This window comes from Psittacula echo, assembly GCF_963264785.1.
Source record: "Psittacula echo genome assembly, chromosome: 6".
In the NCBI taxonomy this organism is placed as follows: domain Eukaryota; kingdom Metazoa; phylum Chordata; class Aves; order Psittaciformes; family Psittacidae; genus Psittacula; species Psittacula echo.
This window is the reverse complement of record NC_137743.1, coordinates 67332800-67356796: the sequence shown is the minus strand read 5'-3', so window position 1 is coordinate 67356796 and position 23997 is coordinate 67332800. Positions and strand designations below refer to the sequence as shown.

At 38.4% G+C, this 23997-nt stretch overlaps 1 protein-coding gene across 3 annotated transcripts in view; it reads left to right on the top strand.

Annotated features, from left to right (window-relative positions):
- Positions 1-2643, top strand: part of SP3 (Sp3 transcription factor) — a 36100-nt gene extending 33457 nt beyond the window's left edge. For all 3 annotated transcript variants that reach the window (XM_080620411.1, XM_080620410.1, XM_080620412.1), the window contains one exon: positions 875-2643. In XM_080620411.1, the coding sequence (XP_080476537.1) occupies positions 875-1191 (317 nt within the window). In that variant the 3' untranslated portion in view covers positions 1192-2643. The remainder of the gene's footprint in view (positions 1-874) is intronic.
- The last annotated feature ends 21354 nt before the right edge of the window (positions 2644-23997 follow it).

Below are 23997 nucleotides of genomic sequence, written 5' to 3'. Positions count from 1 at the left end.
ACAGTCAGGCACTAGAATGGTAGGCTCAGAGAGATTATGTGGTCTCCATCCTTAAAGATTTTCAAGATGAAACTAGATAAATTCCTAAGCAACCAGGTCTGACCTCATAGCAGACCCTGCTTAGTGAGAGATCAGACTAGAGACCCACAGATGACCCTTCAGCCCTGAATTACCAATGCTCAGAGGGCTTGAGCACCTTTCCTGTGAAGACAGGCTGAGAGAGTTGGAGCTGATAGTCTGGGAGAAGAGAAGCTCCCAAATATAACATCCTACAAGAAAGATGGAGAGGGACTTTTTACAAGGGCATGTAGTGATACAACCTGTGATGGTGGTGAAACACTGGAACAGGTTGCCCAGAGAAGTTGTGGATGTCCTATCCTGGAAGTGTTTAACAGGGCTTTGAGCAACCTGGTGTAGTGGAAGGTGTTCCTGCCCGTGGCAGGGGGGTTGGAAGTAGGTGATCTTAAAGGTCCCTTCCAACCCAAACAATTCTGTAATCTTGTCCATCAGTCTCAAGTGTGATTCTGCAGGAACTCATACAATCTTCCCTGTTTTGTTCTCCTCTTAAAAGTTATTTATTGGTAATAATTGCAGTGAAACTTGGTAGCCTGAGGATGTGAGATGACAGTAGTCTTTAGCTTGTCTGAAAGATCTCTCCAAGCTTGGTGAGACAGAAAAATAAATCAATTCTTTTAAAGTGCGGGTGTCTAGAAATTTAACATGCAAGTTTGTCATATTGGATTGGTTTTTTCTTCAGTATAGATGTGGTTAGAATTCTGACTCTTAAAGGTGCAGTAAGTTTTCCCACCTTTTGGTGCACATGTGATATTTTTAATGTTCTTGAAAATGTATTTTTTCTTATCTTCTGTGACAGGTGAGAAGAAATTTGTCTGTCCAGAATGTTCAAAACGCTTTATGAGAAGTGACCACCTTGCCAAACACATTAAAACACATCAGAATAAAAAAGGTATTCACTCTAGCAGTACAGTGCTGGCATCAGTAGAAGCAACACCTGATGATACTTTGATTACTGCAGGAGGAACAACACTTATCCTTGCAAATATTCAACAAGGTTCTGTTTCAGGAATAGGAACTGTTAATACATCTGGCACCAGCAATCAGGATATTCTTACCAACACTGAAATACCTTTACAGCTTGTCACAGTTTCGGGAAACGAGACAATGGAGTAAATATTACACAAGATACCTATTAATTGTGGTTATTTTTATACAGTAGTGAGAAGAATATTGTTCCTAAGTTCTTAGATATCTTTTTATTGATGTGCAAAAATTTTTGGATTGACAGTAACTTGGTTATACATGACACTGAAATGCCTTACTTTGTATGATATTCCATAGTATATTAAAATGGTAAAATTGCATGGGTTTTGTAGGTACTTTTGGAATCTAGAAGAGATGAAATTTTACCAAGTTATATTAAAAAAAAAAAAAAAAAAGGAATTTAAAGATGGAAATGGTAGTCTAACCAAATGCATCAATCCTGTGTGGTTTAGTGTAAAAAATGAGAACATGTTGGTATTTATCTATTGTAAGATAAAAGAAGTTGATGGGTGAAAAGAAATCACGTTATGATAAAAGAAATTTTGTAATTTTCTTGATGACTGGAATTTTTATTATGCATAACTGACAAATCAAGTTTCCAAGCAAATGTTACATAGTGTAGGCTTTACTTAGCTCATCAACTTGTCATTTTGAAGCTAATTATTTTAATTAGGTTAACTATGTACAATATTTTAAGCATTACTCTTGTAAGATTTTGAAAACTACATTTTAACATGGAACTCTAGGGATAGTCACCTTTTAAATCCTATTGAAAAGCCATGTTTAAGATTTAATTTGCCAAAATGATGTCTTGTTAATATTCTTTCAATAACCAAGGTGGGCAATATAACCAATGTTTGAAAAGCTTAAAATGTTAAAGAAATAAATATGTATAGGTTGAGGCATTTGGGTGGTAAGGCAAATGTTATAGTGAAGTATATCCCTTCTTTTGAACATTGGAGGACCAAAAATAAGGTGTATTGTGTCTCAGCAGTGATTTTTATCAAATTGTTTTTCCAAAAAACATCTGTCTGCCAGGGCCTTAAAAGCCATTATGTAAATTACCAGTAAAATATAACATATGCAAATACAACAGAAAAATCACTTCCGTATTGACAGTACTCCCAAACATATGGATATAGTCATAGTGAACTAGGGGGTTTATGAGGTTTTTATTTGTTTGTTGTTTAGTTTTTGGTTAGTCAATCTGCATTTAAATATCAGCCATCTTTCGTTTTTTGCTTCTTCCCTTAAAAATTGTATGTATCCAGTACATTTAACTGATAAACATATATGTTTTTTATTATGCTGAATTTTCTTTTTATTTTTTAATTACTGTTTATATTTTCAATTATAGAAAAATGTACAAAATGAAGTTATATAGCCAGTCTGTAAGTGCTATACCATTTTCAAAAAATGTACAACGATACTTAATGCAGTTCACCTATTTACAAACATTTGGAAATCTGTTCATTTGTTATTCTTAAAACCACCTCAAATTTAAAGGCTACCTTATTGTACGTTTAAAGTGTATTATAACAGTGTGGTAGTTAATAAAACACTATTTTTTTTTTCTTTTGACTTATGTTTACTGTACTTCTTATTAACTAATCAGGTGTAATTTCATAATGCCTCTTGATAGCCTGAGATATTTTATTATTTTGCATTAGCTGTTGGGAAGTAGAAATGGTGTTTCCTTTGCTTGTGGGTGAGGAAATGGTAATACACCACCTCCTCGCTCCCAGAAAACCACCATCTGTATGTGCACAGACATGCATTGCTGTATCCTACATTGGTATATAAAGTGGTAACTTTTCTGATCTTATGCTGAGAAGTGCCAGGAGTCATAGTCCATATCCTATAGAATATGAACATAAAGTTGCATTTAAGTCCTCTGATACTTATATGCCACAGTACAGACAGTCTCGATAGAGAACTGTGGCTGAAAGGGATGTTGTACATGGAGTAAGAAAGACCAGTGAGAACTGTGAGATTGAAGAGGGCGATGATTGTACATTATGCTGTAATGAAAGTGAAAAGCTTTTATTTGTGAAGTCTGAAGTCTTGGAGTATCAAATGGCCAGAGGAAAGACCTGGATAATTTAAGACAAACATGGTAGCATTCAGCCTAGAAAAGAGAGAACTGGAAAAAAGGGAAGATTTTCTGCTTTTGCAGTTTAATGGGGAAAAAAAAAGTGATGCAAATCTTTTGAGACTCAGAGCAACAGGAATTGACAGGTACAGAGAAAAGAGAGTTAATTCACTATCAGCTTAATCTTCTATTCAATAAAATAAGAGAATTAAATTGGTTGGGAAGTCACAAAAGCAGCAGCTTGGGAGGGAAGACAGTTCTGCTTAGTCTTGCAACGTTCCATGGATGTTGTCATTGTTTTAATATACTCTGAATCCGCTTCCTTCACACAGGTGAGTAGGCTTGGCTTCTGAAAGTTGTTTTAGTTCACAGAGTGTGTTAGTATAAATTACTTCAATTGCTAATACTTAGGTTCTGTTCCTCATATCTCTAGCCATTTATAGCTATATTTGTGCATTATTTTAAGAGGGAGGGAAGTGGGCTACTTCCTTAATGAAGCTGCTTTTCAAAAGTTTTATAAAGGACACTTTTCAGTCATGCTAATCTGTGGATGAAGGTATTTTGGTGCCAAGGGTTTTGATGTCTCATTGCTGAAGACGAGATTCAAGTTCTGAGTTTCTCAGAACTTTAAGGCTCAGTGCATCAAGTAGTAACTAATTAATGTTTAGGTGGCACATTTTTTTGGTAGTATATTTTGTTGTTAAGCTTCAGAAGGTAGAAGTTTTGAAAGAAAGTAGCTCTGGAAATATGTAGGAAAAAGTCTGATGGAAAGCCTGTGGTCTAAGGGCCATTGCCTAATGTCTCATAGCCGTAGCATTTGTGTTGAGAACTCTGCTGCATGTGTTTGTGTGTTCTGGGATAGTAAGTTTTGAAAGATCTCCGCTTACCTCCAGGGCAAAGGTCACCATCCAAAGCAGAAGAACTTTGGTGTATCTGTGTTGTTGCTACCTCATGGCTTTCTTCATTGTCACTCTAGCAACTCCTATGATATCAAGACAAAATTGTGTGTTCTGTGGAAGGCTTTCTGAGTTTATCTGTGGATCAGTTCTTCATGTGTTCCTGATGATGGTTGCTTGGTGTGCTTCTTATTGGTAGTTTCTATTGCACTTTACATATTTATTTTCGTGTCAGGCTTCCTCACATTTATGGTTTCTCGGTACAGTAGTCTTTAGATTCTTGGATGGTTTGTATCTCTTGCAGTCTGACATAATTGCTAAATAAGAAGACATTAAAACTGGTTCTGCAAGGGAGCATGAGCTTGAGAGCAGTCCATGTTATCAATTTCAACAGTCTGAGTACTTTCAGAATTCAAGGCCTTTACATAACTTGCTATAATCTAAGTATTCTTGGCCTCATTCCTGAATGAACTGATGGTTTGATCCTTGCAAGTTACAAACTACTACTGATTCTTGTAGAAGACAAGAAGTTTATTTACTAGGCCAAGGGGCACTATGACTAAGGAGAATGATATAATCATTGAAACACTGATGAGGAACAGGATTTCTGGTTTGAAGATTCAGATTTTCCCCTGGGAAGGGACTCCACAGAGCTCTTCTTTAAGCTTGTCTGAACAAGAAATACCAGGTTTTGGTTTGAGGCATTTTGAGATGTTGGAATCTGTAAGATAAGCCTTCCCAATGGCTTCAGGGAAGCTTTGATATGTGCATCTAACTGGTTGTTGTGGATGCTGGGGAATAAAGCTAATACACATCTGTTAAGTGGTTCTTTGTTCCTTTAAGTAAAGAAGTAAGGAGCAGGTGACTGTCTTTCCTCCAGCTTTTTACCACCACTATTATGACCAGAAGTGTGGAGCATGCACTGTAGAACAGGGCAGAAGCAGCTGATGTGGCTGGCTCAAATCTTATCTAGCAGATGATATTTTCTATAAAAAGACCACCTCCTTTTGATGCTCCAGAATTGTTGTTCATTACTACTTCAGTGTATTCTGGTACATCTTTCATGTAATCTGTATCTGTAATCTGTAGGATGTCTGCTAGGATCTTAGTCAGATGTGTAGGTGCTTTTAGCAGTATTGCTCCAAATGGGATCAGTGTGAAGCAGTGGTGTGTGGGAGCCTTCACCTCTTGTCCAGATTCATCAGTCCTTCCCAGTTCCTGAGTTCACTGACAGACCACAGGCAAAGAAAAAAAAGGTAAGAGTAAAAAAGCCCATCATCAGTGTGATGTTGGGGTTTTGCAGCAGTTGAAAGATTCAAGTTGCCCCCTAGCTTAGAATTGTGCTGCATGCTTTTTTGCAGTGCCTCAGGCTCTGTACTTGGAAAATAACTGTATAAAATGTGAACATAACTTGATTTTTTTAGGTTCACCATACAGGATGTATTGTGTTGGATACAAGATTTTCTATATGTTTTGTGTATATATGTGTGTGTGGGGAGGTAGTATGTTATTTGAAGATTCTTCACCCATAAGTCAGAAATGTGCCTATCAGTGTTTCTTCACTTCAGTGGTAAGTCTTCACTCTCTTAACAGTTATAGTTAGCTTCAAACTTTGTATGGTAAATCCCGTAGTTTGATGCTTATTAGGACCTAAAATTGCCCATACAAAGAAGGTTTAAGGTTTGCTTATTCTGAAATGGAGGAACACATAAAACAATGCTGCTTTTCTCTGATAACACAGTAGAGAGAAACCCTGTGCTACTCTTAGTGTTTCTACTAGACAGGAATCACACTCATTTTCCACACCAGAGGGGTACTGGTGGTTTGTGTCAGGTTATTCTGTGCTCTAGTTTCTGAAAGATTGTATCAAAAGGAAATATTTTATAAAAGGGGCTCTACATAGGTTTACTTAATGGTGAAACAAAAGAAAAGGCATTTCTGACTCAAACCAGAGACTCTCTGTAACTCCAGAACTGACTTTTGCATCTTGAGGCTGACCAAGCCCTTGTCCAGACAAGTTGGTACACATCCTCAAGCCCTATCATTGCTGAGTTGGCAGAAGAATGCTCTGAAAATTATCTCCAAGGAAATAACTTTCCCTCCCCTGCTATGCTTTCTCAAACAGACCAGTTGCACAGAGTTTGAACTCAACATGAGAGGAACACCAGCAGGAAAAGGTTCCAAAGCAAGACTTGTAACTCTATTGTTTGTGCACAGCTTTTCAGCTCCCTTTGAAAGCTCAAATCTCATGCTAGTGGCATGCCTAACAGATACATCAAGATTTACTTCTCTATATATCTTAAAACACATGCATTTTCCACAAAACTACTTGAAGAACAATGCCAAGGATTATAGGCTGCTAGATCACTGTAGCAAGTAACTGTCAAGCACTAATGATTAGTTGATAAGTGGTGTCTTATTCCAGTACACCTTTCTCCAGAAAGGTCTTTCAAATAAGGACCGTGACAGGAAAAGAGCACCCAGAGAGATGATTGAGCTGGGTTCCAGGCATGGATAAAATATCTCTGAAATGTTATGTTATCCAAAGGAGTCCCTGACTTTCACATATGTTGGGCCACCCACATTCTTAAGTTCTCCCTTCTGTTTCTTAGAACTTATTCTCCTATGCAAGATACTCACAGAACTTTATTCGTAATTTATGCACAAAGCCCACAAATGGCTACTTCATCACAGATACTTCCTAACTGGATTTTTTTCCCTTCCATCAGATTGTGTTTTGATTTGGCAGTCAAACACTTGGGAGAATAACAGTCTACTCCATCATGTTGCAAGCACCGTGGCTGCTGTGTTAAGAAATGACAGGTTTGGAGGGAAAATCACTTGGATTCTGTGCATCTGCTCACCCTATGGTGGAGACATCATGGTGATGTTTCTGATGAGAATGATCTACTGGAATGTTCACTGGTTAAATTGGTTCCTGCTTTCTATCTTCTCTGTCTAGGCCACTGCATGAGTCATTGTCAGTATGTAGGGAAGGTGGCTGAATGCAACAAAATCCTGTTGCTTCTACTTCCTGTGGGTTTTGGAGACTTTTTCTCTGTGTGTGTGCATTCTGTGAACCCTTCTTTCGTTTGGTACTAGAGTCTGCTTTGGAACACTGGAACAGGCTGCCCAGGGGGGTTGTGGAGTCTCCTTCTCTGGAGACATTCAAAACCTGCCTGGACACATTCCTGTGTAACCTCATCTAGGTGTTCCTGCTACAGCAAGGGGATGGGACTAGATGATCTTTTGAGGTCCCTTCCAATCTCTAACATACTGTGATACTGCAGATGGTACTACTGGAAGTTTTAGTGGTGAAAATGATGGCTCCTGAAAGAGAAGAAGGTATGTCTTGTGGTTTTAGGTTGGCTGCAGCCCGCTCTGGGACCTTCTACCAGCCCTGAGCTCCTGCTGTTTCAGGTCACACTCTGCATGGTTTGGAGGTGTTGAGCACAAGCTAATCCGGCACGGCTGTAAGCCTTACTGTGTAAGCCTTACTGTGTAAGCCTTGGACCCCTGCTGGGACCCCTGCTACAGCAGATACAGGTCTGTGTGGCAGCACCACCATGTTTGTCAAGAGCAGCACTGGGGAGTGGGTAAGAGCTGAGGTAAGTGGGCTGGTAAAAAGCAGCTTGTTAGTACCAGCCACTGAACAAGAAGGTAATAAAGGAGTGCTCCTGTGGCACAGCTTATGGGCTGATAGGAAGACTTGTGAATGTTAGAACCAAGTGAGGATGGCAGCAAAGAGCTATGAACACATGTGTTGGACAAGGGATTTGGAGCAGGACTGCAGAAGGCTGTGGAGACACACAACAGTGAGAGTTCATATAGTTTATGGGTCCTAATCCCTGAACCCTCCACTGAAACCTTCTGAAGTGCAGGTTCTAGACAAGTGTGAATGCTATAGATGAAACAGATGAGATGCAATAAAGTGAGGAAATGGGCCAGAAGGCAAACTTTGAGTGCTACGTAGAGCTTTCTGGCATTTGTGATGTTTCCAGAGCAGTCTTTACTGCTTTTTGTCTCTTTACTGCTTTTGTGCACCTCCCTTTCCTGTCTTAGTTCTCCTGACAGGTCACCATATGCCATAAACCCAGCAAGAGAGCACAAGCTAGATGGAGGTTTGTCACAGATACACTTTATTGCTTGAGGTCTAATAAAGCTTGTATCTGGTAATATACACAATTGAGGGTGGTTTATGATGGAGAAGAACAGCTATGTGCTGAAGATTGAACTGTGGGCTGTTGCTTGGGCGGTGTCTGGCTGAATCACAGAATCATAGAACAGTTAGGGTTGGAAAGGACCTTAAGATCATCCAGTTCCAATCCCCCTGCCACGGACAGGGACACCCCACACTAAACCATGTCACCCAAGGCTCTGTCCAACCTGGCCTTGAACACCACCAAGGATGGAGCATTCACAACCTCCCTGGGCAACCCATTCCAGTGCCTCACCACCCTTACAGTAAAGAATTTCTTCCTTATATCCAATCTAAACTTCCCTGTTTAAGTTTTAACCTGTTACCCCTTGTCCTGTCACTACAGTCCCTGATGAATAGTCCCTCCCCAGCATCCCTATAGGGCCCCCTTCAGACACTGGAAGGCTGCTATGAGGTAATCCTGTCCTTTCATTTTAAATGCAGGGATAGCAGCATTTAGGAATTGGATTGGAAACTAAATATGAGAGACGGGCTTGGTCCTGTGGCAAAATCAATGTTTGCCTCTTGGCTTTTATGGCTCTTTTGCACGTTGGCTTCATTTGTTGTCTGAAAAGGCTGTTTCTCAGTTCCCTCTGCCACAGAAGCTTTGTTTGCCTGCTGTGGCTAGAGCTGGTCTCCGCATCTCTCTTGCCACGTAAGGCCATAGCTGGCCAGTGACAGCAGCATAGGCCCAGATACCACAGGGATGCTCGTGCCTCCAAACACTGCCACAGCTGTGCTGCATCCATCTCCACAGGCGTGCGTACACACACACAGACAGCACAAATTGAGTAACATTATTTACTTTGGAGACCGGTCCAAAGGGCTGGCCCGGGTCCTGCCTGCAGCAGGGGATCCATGGCCTAGCGGTGGGGCAGGCACCGTGGCCTCAAACTCTCCCTGCTTCCCCATCGCCCTCATGAGGCGGCATGTGGGGCTGAGGGTGGGGTGTGTCTGGCAGAGGTGCAGGCCAAGGATGTGAGCATGTGGTGTTGGGTTTTGTTTTTAAGTGACCTTTGGCCAGTGTTGGGCTTTGTTTTTAAGTGGTGTTTGGTCAGAGTGCTGCCATGGCAGTGAGGAGGGTCACTGCAGCTGTGAGGGGGTGTCACGTGCAGGCCAGTGCCTCGTGTTTTTTGGCTTAAATGCGTAATTCCATCTAGGGTTATTTGTGGCAAAGCTGCTGTCTGAGATAATGGGATTTATTCATAATTTTTCTGTGTACATCTGTAGCTGTTTTTACTAAATGTAATTTGCCCTAAATATATAATTGTTTAACAGCTTGAAATGCTTCCAAAGGAGCCATTCAAGTCTTTCCTGTAAATAGCACACCTTTTAAAATTATATCAATACTTAATGTCATTTTGGAACTCAGAGGAAGGAATAGCAATGAGAGGTATTTCAAATGTGGGAGAATTGAGGGACCTGGCGTATTTTACAGTTTTCCCTCTCGGTACATGTATGATGTCAAACTCTGGTGAATAGGAATACAGAGCAATTGTGCATGAGATCCGACTTCAGGAGCAGAGTGAGGGAGGTGAACTGTCACTTCCAGCATTAAACCTCCCACGGCATTTTCAGCCTCACGTAACACGTGCCTCTTCTGCAGCTCTCCAAAGAAGCCTCTTTGCCCCTCCTGCCTCTTACGAGCAAGAGCAACAGATGTTTCCTGTCTGTTTATTTGTGGGAGACAGAAAACTCTGGGGTAGAAACGCTCATAACTTTATTCTGTCCTGCTTATGGGAGGAGCAGTGTGAAGAAAATGAGGACCCTGCTCTTGAATGTTGAACACATGAAAGGGGCAAAAGAGTTAATTGTGGCCTGATGTCACTTTTTGTGGGACCTTTACATCTGCCAATGTTAAGTAAGATAAAAGAGCTATTTGTGGATGTCTCTTGTCCAGTCGTCATATATGATATCCCAGTCCATATAATTTCATACAATAAAGCCTATACAATTAGAAAACCCCTTTTATAAAAATTAAAATTAAGTGTGCAAATTCATAAATAATTCATTGCATAACAACAAGTTTTATGCTTTTGTTATGATAAGGCTTACATCTACTTTTATAACAAGAGTGGGTGATCGCCACAGTAAAGCTCAGTTCAGTGTAATGCAACAGAAAATTAATCAGGTGAAACACTTATTGAGTAGGTATTTTGAATAATTTCTCCCAGTGTTCATGAGTTTTTTAATACTTAAAAATCAGGCTAGTTTTGAAATTCAGCACCCGATGCTGTAAGAAAATTGCAGATTTTGGGACCAGAGCATGTGAACAGCTGTAAAAGATTACAACAGAATCATTAAAAAAATGGATAAAGTTATGTAAGTTAAAAAACCCAAACCAACACCACCAAAACCCCCATGCATTTGACATGTCAAATAGAAACAGTTTGCAACCTGAATGTTGAAAGACTGGTGTATTCACGCAAAATGTGATTTGTTTTTCAAGTGCACTGTTCAGTACATCTTAGGGATCCCTGCAATTTAAAATGACATTTCTTTTTGAGCATATTTTAACCTGCGCTTAATCTAAGGAAATGCTTGAAGTAGCAATAACTGGAAAAGACCACAGAGGCCAAAAGTTTTCCGCTTTTTTCTTGTTTAGTTTCTCTGTCTGGCAGCACAGTTTGTGGTCTGTCAGTTTAGTGTGTGTAGAAGATCTGTGCATAGCAGACAAGTGAAATGTGGTCCTGCAATCCCAAGACCTCCCAAACAGGCTGAGATACAGGTACAGCATTTGATGCTATCAGGTAATGTGTGGCTTCACTATTTATAAAAGAGATCTTGTATCCTTTGTTATATATCCTTTGTATATGCAATCATTTGAAGGCAATGAAATATTATTGCTTGTTACCTTAGATTCCTTTTTCTTGGAGCGTGAAAATTTTGCATGTTTTGAGGAGGACAAAAGGTAGTGAAAGGGTCCAAGGCTATTTACAAGCAAGCATCTGAGTTAGGAGAAGATGCTTTCCTGCTTCTCTTCAGCCAGGTAAACATAAGTACTTGCATGAGACTGTTTAACTCTTTATTTCTGTGCTCGTCTCTCATTCTTTTCATTTCAAGAAAGACTATAGAAAACATTTCTAACAGCAGTCTTAAACATTTATCCAGTTATTTGGTTTTATCTCAAAGATTGTGACGGAATCATGTTCTCCTTGATGTTCAGTGGATGGAGAATTTAATTCAAGGTGTTAATTTGAGATGGCTGCTTTAATGGGAAGAATCCGCTTAATCCAGGTCAGAAGCGGAGGGCTTCTGTAATTCCTCTCTCTATTTTAATGTTTGATTTCTCTATCCCCTCCATATTATTTCTCTCCCATTCTCTTTATCTCTCCAGAGTCTTTCCTCTGCCTTCTCTCCCTGTTACAGAAAGTACTTAGTATATGTTTTTAGCTTTTCTGTGCAATTTTAGTAGACATAAAAGATGTTGTACAGTAAAGTACTGACTTTTACTAGACTCCTCTTGTTACAACTTCTGCTGTCAGTATTCACAACTTCACCAAATTCTGGAATAGTTGTCTTTTCCAGTTTTAGAGGCTCTTGAACACAATGAAAATGATCCAGACATGAGAGCATATTTGAGAATATATTGGTTAAAAAATTTGCAGTTTACACTACTGAAAACCCAAGTATCTTTAGTGAGAGATCAGAATCCATCTCAGGCTAAGCTTGACTCTCTGAGTATTCAGCCATATGGAAAGAGAGATGGCTTTGGCTGTCACAAACTTTATGGTTGGAAATTTGTTAAATAAAGCAAGCTGCACAGAGGAACTAAGGAGTACTGGCTGCAAAGACAGCCTGAGAAAGCAAATTGTGAGCTACGAGCTTAGAAATCTGCTACTTAAGTTGCAGAATGGGACTATTTCTGAAACTCTGAAAGCAAAATTAGAGGTACAGCAAGCAAATAATAGATCCAGTACTGCTTATGGAAATAATAAGTTGCTGAAATGGAGACTTCTGTATCGAAAAGTGAGGAAAACACACAATGATAGCAAACCTCTTAATTCAGTTTAAAGGAAATTGTGTAAGAAATCGAGCCATCCCTGTTAAAAAGAAGGGAAAAAAGTTCCAAGAATTCTACATGATTATTAAGAAAGAGAAAGAAAGCTGAAAAGAAAATGCTTTTCTGTGTATTTTTCAATTCTTTATGTATGGGGGGGCTTTTGGTTTTCCATATTTTTCATACTGCCTCTATCTTAGATTCAATTATGTTCTGACTTCCTTACAGTCGGTTTGGCCTTGCTGGAGAGAGGTTAAATAGCATGATCAGCCCACACATCTATTATGGAGATTCAGTTAGACTGGAGTAGAGACAGCAAAATTTTCTTGACTAAACCTTTTTTTTAGGATATATCATAATAGACTCTGAAATAAAAGGTGGAGCTACCTGAAAAACAGCAATTTCTTCTGAGAACACTGATGAGGAAGAATGCTTATGAAATATAATGACAGAAGAAAAATGTAGCAGCTTTGTCTGTGGCAGGGAAAATGGGGAAAAGAACCTGATAGAAACAAATTGCTGGATGGAATTAAAAAAAAAAAAAAAAAAAAGATTTGGCAAAGCAGCAGAGGAACACAGATTCTGAAAGAACCCTCAAGCAGCTTACTATCCTTAGAGGCCAATTAAACCTGAATCAGTCAGGAAAGACAGAAAGAGCCCTCCTCAGGCTTAATGAAAATTTATATCAGGCAAAATAAAGCCCTGAGATTATTGGCATATAAGGCGTAGAATGTGAAGAGAGACAAGCTAGCTTGGCTATTAATGATACCAGGGTGGTATTTACATTTTAAAGAAAATATATTTGTAAAGTCTTTGAAGGTTTTCTGTGTCCATCTGTATATTAACAAAAAATCAGCTCCAGCTGACAAAATAATGTATGTAATGAAGCAAATATGCCCCTGGGTTCCAGCTGCCCAAATCACCATTTGAAGCAATCTGTGTAAGAAAAATATTAGAAAATATCTTCAGAAAAATGCCAGCTAGCCCAGAAAGCAGGACTTTTAAACTCTTTTAAACACCTTACTTGGCAACTTGTAATAGCAATTTGTGCTTTTACATACTGGCCAGCTTCTGCTTTTAGAAGTTGATACATTGCTTTGCAAAAGCTTGCTAAAGTGTCTCTGTTAACCTTCATTGTTGTATGGTATATTAGAAGGGTGTAATCATCATTATATATCAACCTTGCTTACAGTAAGGGCATCATTTAGTAAAAATGGTAAAGAAAACAGGCAAAATTAGGCCTCTTGCCCTGTGTCCCAGTACCTTGGACTTCCTGCAGTCATTTTAAGCGTGTGGAAATTGAAGGCTATTTTGCTATGATACCAATTTCCATTAAAAAAATGTCTTAGTAAAAAATTAATGTTTTCAGTTTCCCTATAAATCTTCCTAAAGAGTCAAATAGAAAAATAAATCAGAGAGATGGGTAACTCTGGGTTAAAATCAGTACTTCTCCTCAAATTCCCACTTTTTAGACATATGATTTTAGCATCTTCAAATGAAACATGTACCAAAACCCATGTGATTGCCATTTTAACTGTCTTGAAAGTCAGTTGTTGTTTAGGTTGGTAGACACTACTGTCTTTCTTCTTTCAAAAGATACTGCTGTCATAGTGAAAACTTCCAAATGGACTCTTGAGTTTCAAGAGCTTAAGAGGCAGGACTTAAAGCTCCCAAATTACAAAAAGTGAAAGGAACCAAGGAATAATTTATAATTAATCTGGAAATAAATATCCAAAATAGATTCCATATCTCACTGATTATCTTCCTTAGGGGCAGGGAAAAGCCTCTGTATATGAGCTCAGTAGAGAAGATGAGTCGTCATCCACAGAATTGTTTATGTGGTTTGCATAGGATTTCCCATATTTGCTCATTGTTTCTTTTAGAATTCAATTGTGAAATTTTGAGACATCTCTGGACCAATTCCTGCATGCTTTAGGGTAATCCATCTTATCCCTGTTTTTCTATATCTGTTAAAGTACTTCCTATGGATATGCAATGCTGTAATTACTTTCCGTGCTGTACAGTTCCTGATGCCTTTAGAAGTAATATATTATTTAAAAAGTATTTTTAAAGATTGAGTATGTGCAAGTCAATGTTACCAGTCATGGATATTTTTTTTTACAGCCCTAAGTGCTTCTGTTTGTAGGAATTTGCCAGAGTACAATAGTTCTGCAAGAAGGTATATCAGCTAATGACTTTGTAATATGAACTGTGTATGTCCTGCCACAAAACAGACAGAACAGGCAGAACATAAATTGAATTCTTCATATGTGAACAGCTGGAATGTGAGGGGGTATATTTATACATATAAATGTATGTTACCATGTTATCTTGGTCTCTGTACAGTACCTCTTATTCGTGAGAGGTTTCTTTCAGAAGTATAAGTATTCTCTCCCCATCATCTCCCATATTCACATTTTAGAACCCCAATTATTTCCCTATGTTTGACTTACTGACAGATTCTTCATATTCCTTTCAACTGAAACAGTTATGATGGCTGGCCACACACAGTGCCTGAGGATGTGAAAATGTATTTCAAAAAGCAGCAAAGTAAGGCAATCTTCTTGAAGAATTAATGGCAGCAAGAACTTATTTATCCTTCCCCTAGTAGGTGGGAGCCACGAATGGAGCTGAAGAATAAGTACTCATTCTGTGTGCTGTATCTCATTATCAGTATAAACCATAGTGTTTGGGAACAGAAGTGGATGTCAAGAAGACACATATAAAATTCTTGTCATACTTTTTTGTTTAGTGTAGTGAAAGCAAAATAAGACTTTTTTTTTTTTTTTTTTCATGAAGAAACTGTAGGGTTTTTTCTTTGACTTTTTTGTCATGATGACCAGTAACACATGGCAACAGCACTAAGGCTGTATTAATATCATAAGTATACCAAGGCAGCAATTTTCCTATAGAACTGGAACAAGGAAGTGTATATTCATATATATATGAAAAGTATATATACAGTACATATATAAGCTTGGGTGTCAAGGACTAATTTTGTTTCCCAAAATATTAATTTGAAAGGGCAATGCTAAAGACCTGTTTATAATTTATTTTTATGTTCCCATTAGAATTAGAACACCAAATGGTTGCAAAATATTCAGATCCAGATCAGAGCTAATTCTTTTATCTTATTCACCCCTACGGAATTAGCGTGCTTGAATTCAAAGCAAGAAATTCCCAATTTGGGTCTCATTTGCTTGTTTGTTTTACTATGCAATCTAAATGGCTCCTCTTTCTCTTAGGCCTCATCAGAGAGTTGAATAAAGAGCAAGATTTGAAGTTGCTTGGGAAAAGGGAAGATGCAGAAGAAGACAGTAAGTACTTAGTAAGAGGAGGTAAGAGTTAAGGCCTGGGACCACAGAACAGCTGGAATACGTTAGTTTTACAGGAAGGCAGCCCAGAGAGGCAGTGTGAATTGCCAGCAGGTGGCTGGGAATGGCTGAATAACTCAGTGGTGGGACTGGAAGTGGTGGGACTCTGCTTCTTACTGTGATGACTAATTCCAGCAAAAGCCTGTTTTTCTATACAACAGCAGACCTTTGTCAAAGCCCATTAAAGTAAATTTAGCATTTTCTTTAAATATAATAGGTTCTGGATCTGGCCCCTGCTTGTTTTGACACTGTTTTTTTTGCTGTATCTCTTGAAGTTTTACCTTATTCCTTCTCTGAAGAGGGAAAAAGGACTGGTTGACTGCTAGACAGGCTTCAAAGTGTGAGACACTGAGGTGTCCCTTGGAGAAACTGCCTTAGAGTCAAGCAAACGCTGTTTTGTTAAGAGAAAATGCAAGCAGATAAGTGTGGGAAGGAAGGTCTGCTGGGGTTTCTCTCCCTTCTGCGGTAAGGAAAGCTACGTTGACAGAGACAGCTGCTCTCACTACAGTGACACTTTGCTGTGATTTTCAGTACTGGTTTGTGTTCTCCAGAATTCTTAATCATAAAGCGGGCTTTGCTCTGGTGGCACTATACAAACACAAGAGGCTGTCCCTGGCCCAAAGACCTTGCAGTGTAGGTGTAAAATGAGATGACAGCAAGTGGACATGGAGACAGGCAAACAGAAGGATCCAAAGACAGTGCAAGTCTGGGAGCATAGTGTGGCAGTTTTCTTAGCATTTCTTTGGCACTGTGCTAAAAGAGTTTGAAGGGAGGATTTGAAGATAGAATCCTGCACATGTATTTCTGGAAAGCTCCTCCCAGGTGTAGGATAAAGTGTATGTATTCTAATTTGACAATCTAACAAGGTGGCATTTGGCAGGATTGGAAGAAAGAATACTGGAGTAGCCAAGATGCGAGATGATAAGAACTTTGAGAAGACTTTTATCTATATGGACGGGTGGGAACACTATCTCAAGCACTAACCAGCAAGGTTCCATAGACCTATAGAGAAGTCTAAGTTGAACATGATGTTTGGATTATGTGTTTGAGCGATGGGCAGGGTGGAAGTATTATTCGCTGTGGCTATGACAGAAGACGTGCAAGGTTAAGTTGAAGAGAGAGAGAAAAGGGTGGGGAGGGTGACAGCTCTATTTCAGCCACAGTGATCATCCGCTAGTAATTCAGAGGGAGCTTTCAGAGAGTAGATGAAAACGTATGTTCAGAAACACGCAGGTGCTGGGAAACTGAGATAATTTGTGTTGGGAGTGTGCACTAGAGGAATTTCTGTTTGAAGTCAAAGGAGGTTTGGGAATACTAACCAAGGACAGATGCCCAAAGAAGCTGCACCATAGGTGTAAGGTTAGAGATTTCGGGCATGAATGGGGGAGTACAAAGAAACAAAATGCCTGATAGAGGGCTCGCAAGATGGAGGGCACAGTCACAGGGATTTCTCCATACAGACCCTGCAAAGGCAGGAAGATATTAGAAGTAAAAGAAAATGTTAAACCTCAAGTCAAGAAAGAATAGGTCATCAGGAAGAGTCTTGCTGACAGTTGAGGCCAACTGAGTCAGGGGCTGGTGTACCTCAGACAAACTTCAGGCAGAAGAAATGAAAACAACTTTAGAGAGTACATAGCAACATCATAGGAAGGTGAACATACTGAGGGTTGGTGGTGATTAGGAAATGTTCAACAGAGATTATAAGAGTTTTTTTTTTGAAGACAGGAGATCTCTAAATTTAAAGGAACAAGCTGCAGCCAGAAATCCAATTCCCTCATAACTGAACAATGGTCACTAATGTAGTCTTCTATATTTCTTTACATGACTGTATCTTGTTGTTATATTTTGCTATGTCTTTGTAGATTTTCCAGAGTAGTATGTAAAATGTTAAGACTTGTGCTGAGACTCAGCATTTACCAATCTTTCTGTTTTGCTAATAATAAACCTGTTTTTACAAAACCCGTGACATCTAAGAATTGATTAAAGAATTTAATGGAAAATATGATAAAGTTTTGATACTTATTTTCATTACAGCTAGCCAAAATTTTTGTTCCAAGATACATTCCATTGAAACTATGGCACTGTACTCCAATGAAACTATACTAATCTAGTAGATGTGTTGGCTATCTGATGTTTTAAGAAAAGATTCAGTATAGATTGCTTTCTAAGAAAAAAGAAATAGTGGCCTATTACAAAATAATTTTGGCAAATGCAAAATGAGAACTTGCTTGGCATTTCTGATCAGGCAAAATACTGCTTTAAACCCATGTATAGATAATGAACTGCCAGTCTGTAGAGGAGCTTTCATGACAGTAAGATAATAAACACTGACATGGATAAATTGTCATGAGTTGAACAAAAAAACCCTGTCAAATTATCATTTTGATGAGGATGGTACATTTGGTAATAATGAAAACAAATGTGCTGGTGGCTCCTTGCAGCAGTAATTTTGTTGTCCAAGATGACAGAGTTAGTTCTGAGAAACTTTTTAATTGTTTTATCCACATAATGACATACTGATCACTTTCATGTCAGTGGGCAAGGAAATAATCTTAACAACAAAAGCTAGATTTCATGCCAGAGGTACCACTTTTATCTTTAATTCTTTATTTGTGGCAGCACAAATGAAAATAATTGTATAGCATGATGGCTGTCACAGTGGATTCCATATTGCCCATGTGTTTGAGCTGGATAGGAGCCAATACAAAAAATATGTACACATACATGACTTAGGTTTAATATAAAAATGTTTGCAGGAGACCTGATAATGTGGCTATCTAAATTATTTCCTGAATGGTTCAGAGGGTCTGTAAAAGATAACTGACTTCACTGCAGTTTGCCAGGATTCCCCCAATGTCTGAGCAGATGCTTCGTGCATTATTAGCTGCCACCTATCTCCCTGAGCACTATGGATGCAGTTGTAGGAGTCAGAGTTTCACTCCCGTGTTTATCGATCTCCCAGAGTCACTCAGGTGGGAATCAAATTGACTGGATTATAGAGCCACATCAACAATTTTTTGGTTGTTGGCAACAGAAACAGATCTGCTTGAATCATTGTTTGATAGCTTGATCAGATCTGGTTAAATCTTTAGGGTTTCACTGGGTATCTATAAACTCAGTGCATGAAACATGAAAACAGAGAGTGTCTGTATGTTTATCTCAGATTTTGGTGAGCAGCACTACATCAGATAAAGAGCACTGACCTGAAGTGAATAGCCTGCTGATCACACACCTGAACTGTATCTGTCACGTTTTTATCATAGTTAAAAAGTTGTAAGTTACAGATGGTCATACAGATAATGAAAATAGTAATAAGATTGCCCTAGTTTCAAAATTTATCTTTAAAATCAAGGAAGCTAAGAGGTAAAGTTTTCTTAATACAGTGTATACTCATTTAGGAAACATAAGAAAATATTTTTTATTATATATGAATGATATATTATTTAAAATATATGCATTGTAACACCTTGTTTTGAGAAATATTTCACATCTTTTTCTCAAAACCACAGATGATTATATTTATTTGGTTTAAACTAGAAAGAAGTGTTTTGTTTATGCCATACCTTTCTTTGTTTTTAGTAATATCAGAAGCCACAGAAACCGACCAATTTCTTTGTCCTTTAAAATGTTACACTGCTACTGAAACTTTTCAAACGCTGAACATTTCACTGATCCCCTTTTTTCTGCCATCTGTCTGATTTGGCCTCTTTCCAAATAATACTGCTTTCCCAATGGATATGGTTGCTCTGGTACAAAAGTTTTCTGTCAGGGTAAGTAAAATTCACATTATGATCAGTTACTTCTTTGAGAGTGCATCCACATATTGAATGGCCGTGTAGACTTACAGTTTGTAGATTCCAGAATGCACACCAAAAAACCTCTGTTTGTCAAAAACTGTGATTTGTGCTCTGCTTTGTTTAGAACCTGGTGTTCACAGTTGAAAATATTTGTGTTTTCTGTCATTATGTTCCGTGTTAGTTTGTTTATTTTGACAATTACATTGTTACAGTATCTGTATAATCTACAAGAATGGATGTTTTGAAATCTGGTTGGCTGGTTAAAAAAAAAAGTCAAGTTCCAGATTCTACACAGCATTCAGCCTTTTGGAAAGTTGTCTGATCTTAGAAGTTCAATGTGAAATGTCTTGGGAAAGATGGTGTATTTTAGAAGCTGAGCACTTAGCCATGTGCCATTTAATGGATCGTCAAGTGGGGTGCAAAATCACTAATCTCTTCTTGACCAATATCTTAAGAATTTTAGATTTATTTAAATTATCTATTGTAATCATATATTGCTTTAGGTGTTGCATCATACCTAAAGACATCAACAGACAAATTACATCCCATAGATGTAAAAAAGTGCAATGCATCATTAAAAATACGTATGAAAAAGCATTGTATTTTTATGTGCACAAGTGCATTAACTGTAGAAAAGGTGAAGAGGTCTCATTTCCCCTTCTTCCTTTATGCTAGAATCACTTTCATGCTAATAATTAAATAGTGCGTTTTATAGTGAGCAATTGTAATAAAAACCCATCAGACACTGACAACTTGCTTTAAGGGGAACATATTACATTATACTCTCAACTATGTAGATCATCTCTGAACAGTGATAGAATTTCTTGTCGAGCGATTAACTCTGTGTATTCCAGAATCTCTCACACACGAACTTTCTCCCCGCTCCCCTTTTTTCTTCTTTGCTATTGTATGCACCATCACATTAAAAGGAGAACAATAATTTTTTTTTGAGAGAGATGAATATTTATGCTTATCTGTAGTTCTGGTTTCAAGAAGTGATTTTCATTCATTCAACTGAAAGAGTGAATCTGGATGTTATCACTGTGTCAGAGTCACTTCCAAACTGTTGTTTCAGAAGACTGAAACAACTGTCTTCTCAGGCAGCCAGCTCTGAATCCTGTGCATGCTGGGACAAGACATGGGGAGTTCAGTCAACAGTTTGAGGATACCCATGGAGGCTAACTCAGAGGTGTCAGCTGCTATTTAAGTCTTCCCTAGGCCATAACTTGAAGACTTGAATTTCATTTCCACAAAGGCCCCTTTCCAGTGCCCTGACAGTACAAATGTTGCATTTCTTAGCCTGTTCCAAACCAGAAGTGTGGGAGTAGTGCATGTAAGCCTGTGTTCATCTTTTGACCTGTGCTAATACACTGAAAGAATGGTTGAGAAGTGGCAAATGAGAGCCAGGAGTGGCTGAAATCAAGACAGCTGAGGATAAAAATTCCACTCCAAAGGCAGTAGGATCAATAAAACTCATATGTTAAATAGCTTCCTACTAGAGTCCCTACCTTGATAATTTAAAGATGTCTCCCAGGAGAAATAGAAAATATAATTCATTTTCTGCCTTTCAGCTGAAATTCCAGAAAGTACATTTCCTACAGCAATGTAAGTTTCTATAAAAAGAAAGTTCTTCCTTCTGTTTTGGTGGTGAATGGGTTCAATACAAAAAGCAATTTACAGTTTATTATGTTTTCCAATGTTGCTGTGAGTTATTGACACATTATCTGAAAGATTTTATTTTTTCCCCCCTTAGTGATTGGCATTTAACGTAAACTACCGGTATTGTATCTGGATTCCATTTTATGCAATTATGATATTGGTTTACTAAATTTTCTTTACTAAACTGGCACTTAGCAGCTAACTCATAGTGAGGGTGTAGCTTTAAAACCATGCGATATTTATTACTCTGGAAAGCTATTTGGAAAAAAAATAACCCCAGACTCTAACTTGCATGAAAATGAACATATTCTCATGTAAATTCCTCATGAGGAAGTTGGCAGAATTAACAAGTATGAAAACAAGGAGTCTGCTTACTTCACCAAAGTTTGCCCAAAGGCTGGGAAGCAGCTGAATTACTGGGTAATATTAATAACTTGTTTTTACTGTGAAACAGATGTATGCTGCCAGAGCTTTTCCTGTGGAAAAAAAAAACCAAACCAAAACCCAAATGAACAAAAACTTAGCATGTTATATATGTTAGATATAAATAGTGTGATCAATTCCAAACTTCAGCTAGGAACTTCGCCATCAATTCCTGTGGGATGAGAATCAGGCCTTGTATTTAATAAGAGATTCATTGTTATTTAATTACATGAATGTGGTAAGAAAACAGAATGTAGAAATAGAATAGGATTGTGATGTTAAGTATATGGTTTTGTTGTAAGCCGTGCATTTTGGATTAGTATTGTTGACTCTTAGTCCTGTTTTTGTAGATATATCACTTGGTTGCTAAAAATAGGCTTATGCATGGAATTTATTTAAAAATTTTTTGGTCTTTTTGGGGAAGGTTTGGATAGAGTTATTTGGAGATGGGGAAATCTGGTTCACAGTACTTGTAACAAATGCAAAATGTTTACCAATGCTAGCTGCTTTTGTAGACTTTTAGTTTCCAAATTAATCTGAGATGTGATTAGTCTGCAGCATTGGACTAATCTTGTTGTTCCGTTGTTTCTGGCAGTGCTTAGACCATCACTCTGCCAAATCCCAAGGGGAAGTGGTGGCTGGAGGACAATTACTGCCAGTGATCGCAGTACTCTACCTCTGCAAACCTGGGTGAATATGCTTGCTCCATGAAGAGTCTATGTGTGAGGAACTACTTTTGCAGTAGGGTATTCTAGTAGAAGATACGCTGCATGGCAGCTATAATAATGACCTCAAAACTGTAGTGTGAATGGTCTTGTTTCCCTATTCTTTTCCTTACCTTGCTAGCATCGATGCTGTTGAAAGTTTGTAGAAGCACGGCTGCAGCATGAACTACAGTGTCTCTGCCTCCTGTGTTCATTGTTGCCCCTCCATGACAGAGCTCAGAACCAGTTAGCAGTCTGAGGTACCTCAACAAAGCTGGCATACATCCTAAAATCTGACCATACAACTGAGCCCATGCCAAATGCTGTACCTTTCACATGTGAATGGCCCCTTAAAAGTCAGCAGGACCACTCAGGGTCTAAAGCTCAGCATTTTTAGTATATGTCTTCCCCTTTTGAAAATGGCTATGCTGTTCATGTCTTTTGAAACACAGTGAAAGAGAAGCCCCTCCTACACCCCAAGCCACCCACAAAAATATTCTGAATAGCAAGGGCAGCAGAACATGTCAGTCATGCTACCCTTGCACTACACAGACATCTGTGAAAATTTCATGCTTCTGTGAGCAGATTCTCCAAAGGGCTGAGTTTGGCTGTAAGTCGTTCAGGGAATGCTTCCATTTTCCCTTCCTGTGCCTTTTTGTTGTATGTTTTTAATTGTCCTTTGTATTAAAAAAAAAAAAAAAAAAAGATAAAGAAAAAGAAAAAAAAAAGAGCACAAATTAAATAAAATGTATAAACAACAGGAGGGGGCAGGCTTAAACTGATGAAAAGCAAGAAAATCGGACTAGCTGTAAACCTGGAAATGCTGCTCTCTACTCCTAGAGTGTGCAGGAAATGCAGCACATATGGCACATTGAATCACCTGGAGCTGGGCCTCTTTGTTGCACCTTGGCATAAGAGAGCAGAAACAAAGCAGAGATGCAGATTTTAACCCTCAGTTGTCTGGTGTCTGGTAAGGATCAGCTTTAGCCTATTCTTTTCCTTGGTTCCAGATCACAAATATGAGATGTTAAAAATAGAGTCATTACTGAATGATCTCTTCTGTACTTAAACGTGGATAGCAGTGCAATTTTGTTGATCAAAAACTTTTGGTATCCTTCTGTCTAATGTTTAGAAATACATATGAATGTAGTTTTACCTTTTCTTATAGAAAAGTTGAATTTTATTATAGTGACGCTTCATTTATGATGCCCTTTGCAAAAGCTGTTTCTGATATTACGCTTTTAAGGCCTCAGTGTGCCTTACAATCATTAATGAATCAGACTTTAGATAAAGACAGTGTAGGTATGGCAGCATATCATTATACAGGGGAGTAGGATGAAGTATGAGGGTGTAAATATTTACTACATCTTGCACAATGTTGGGGAAAAGATAGCTCTAAGAGTAGGATGATGGGTTTTACTGTTCGTAGTGTATGCATCATAAAAGGATCTTTGAAAAATTCAAATCATTCTTAACTTTTTGCTCAACATTGGCAAACTTTTTTGTCAGGAAAAAATTAAAGCAAACTTTAATAAAGTCAGAACATCTGATGTTGAACATTTGACCACAGTTTTGGGGATTTTTTCTTCCTAAAGCTGAATTGTTCTGTTTTGGAGATTTTTGGTTTGGGTGGGTTTGTTTGTTTGGGGGGGGGTATGACATCTTTCATTTATTTGGAAAAAGAAGAAGGATAGAAATCTTCAGAATGAAGAATCTTCAGGTTGATGTCAATCCATGTTTTTTTTTTTTTAATTTGAGACCTTCCTCAAAGCTCCAAATGCTGCTTCTTTAT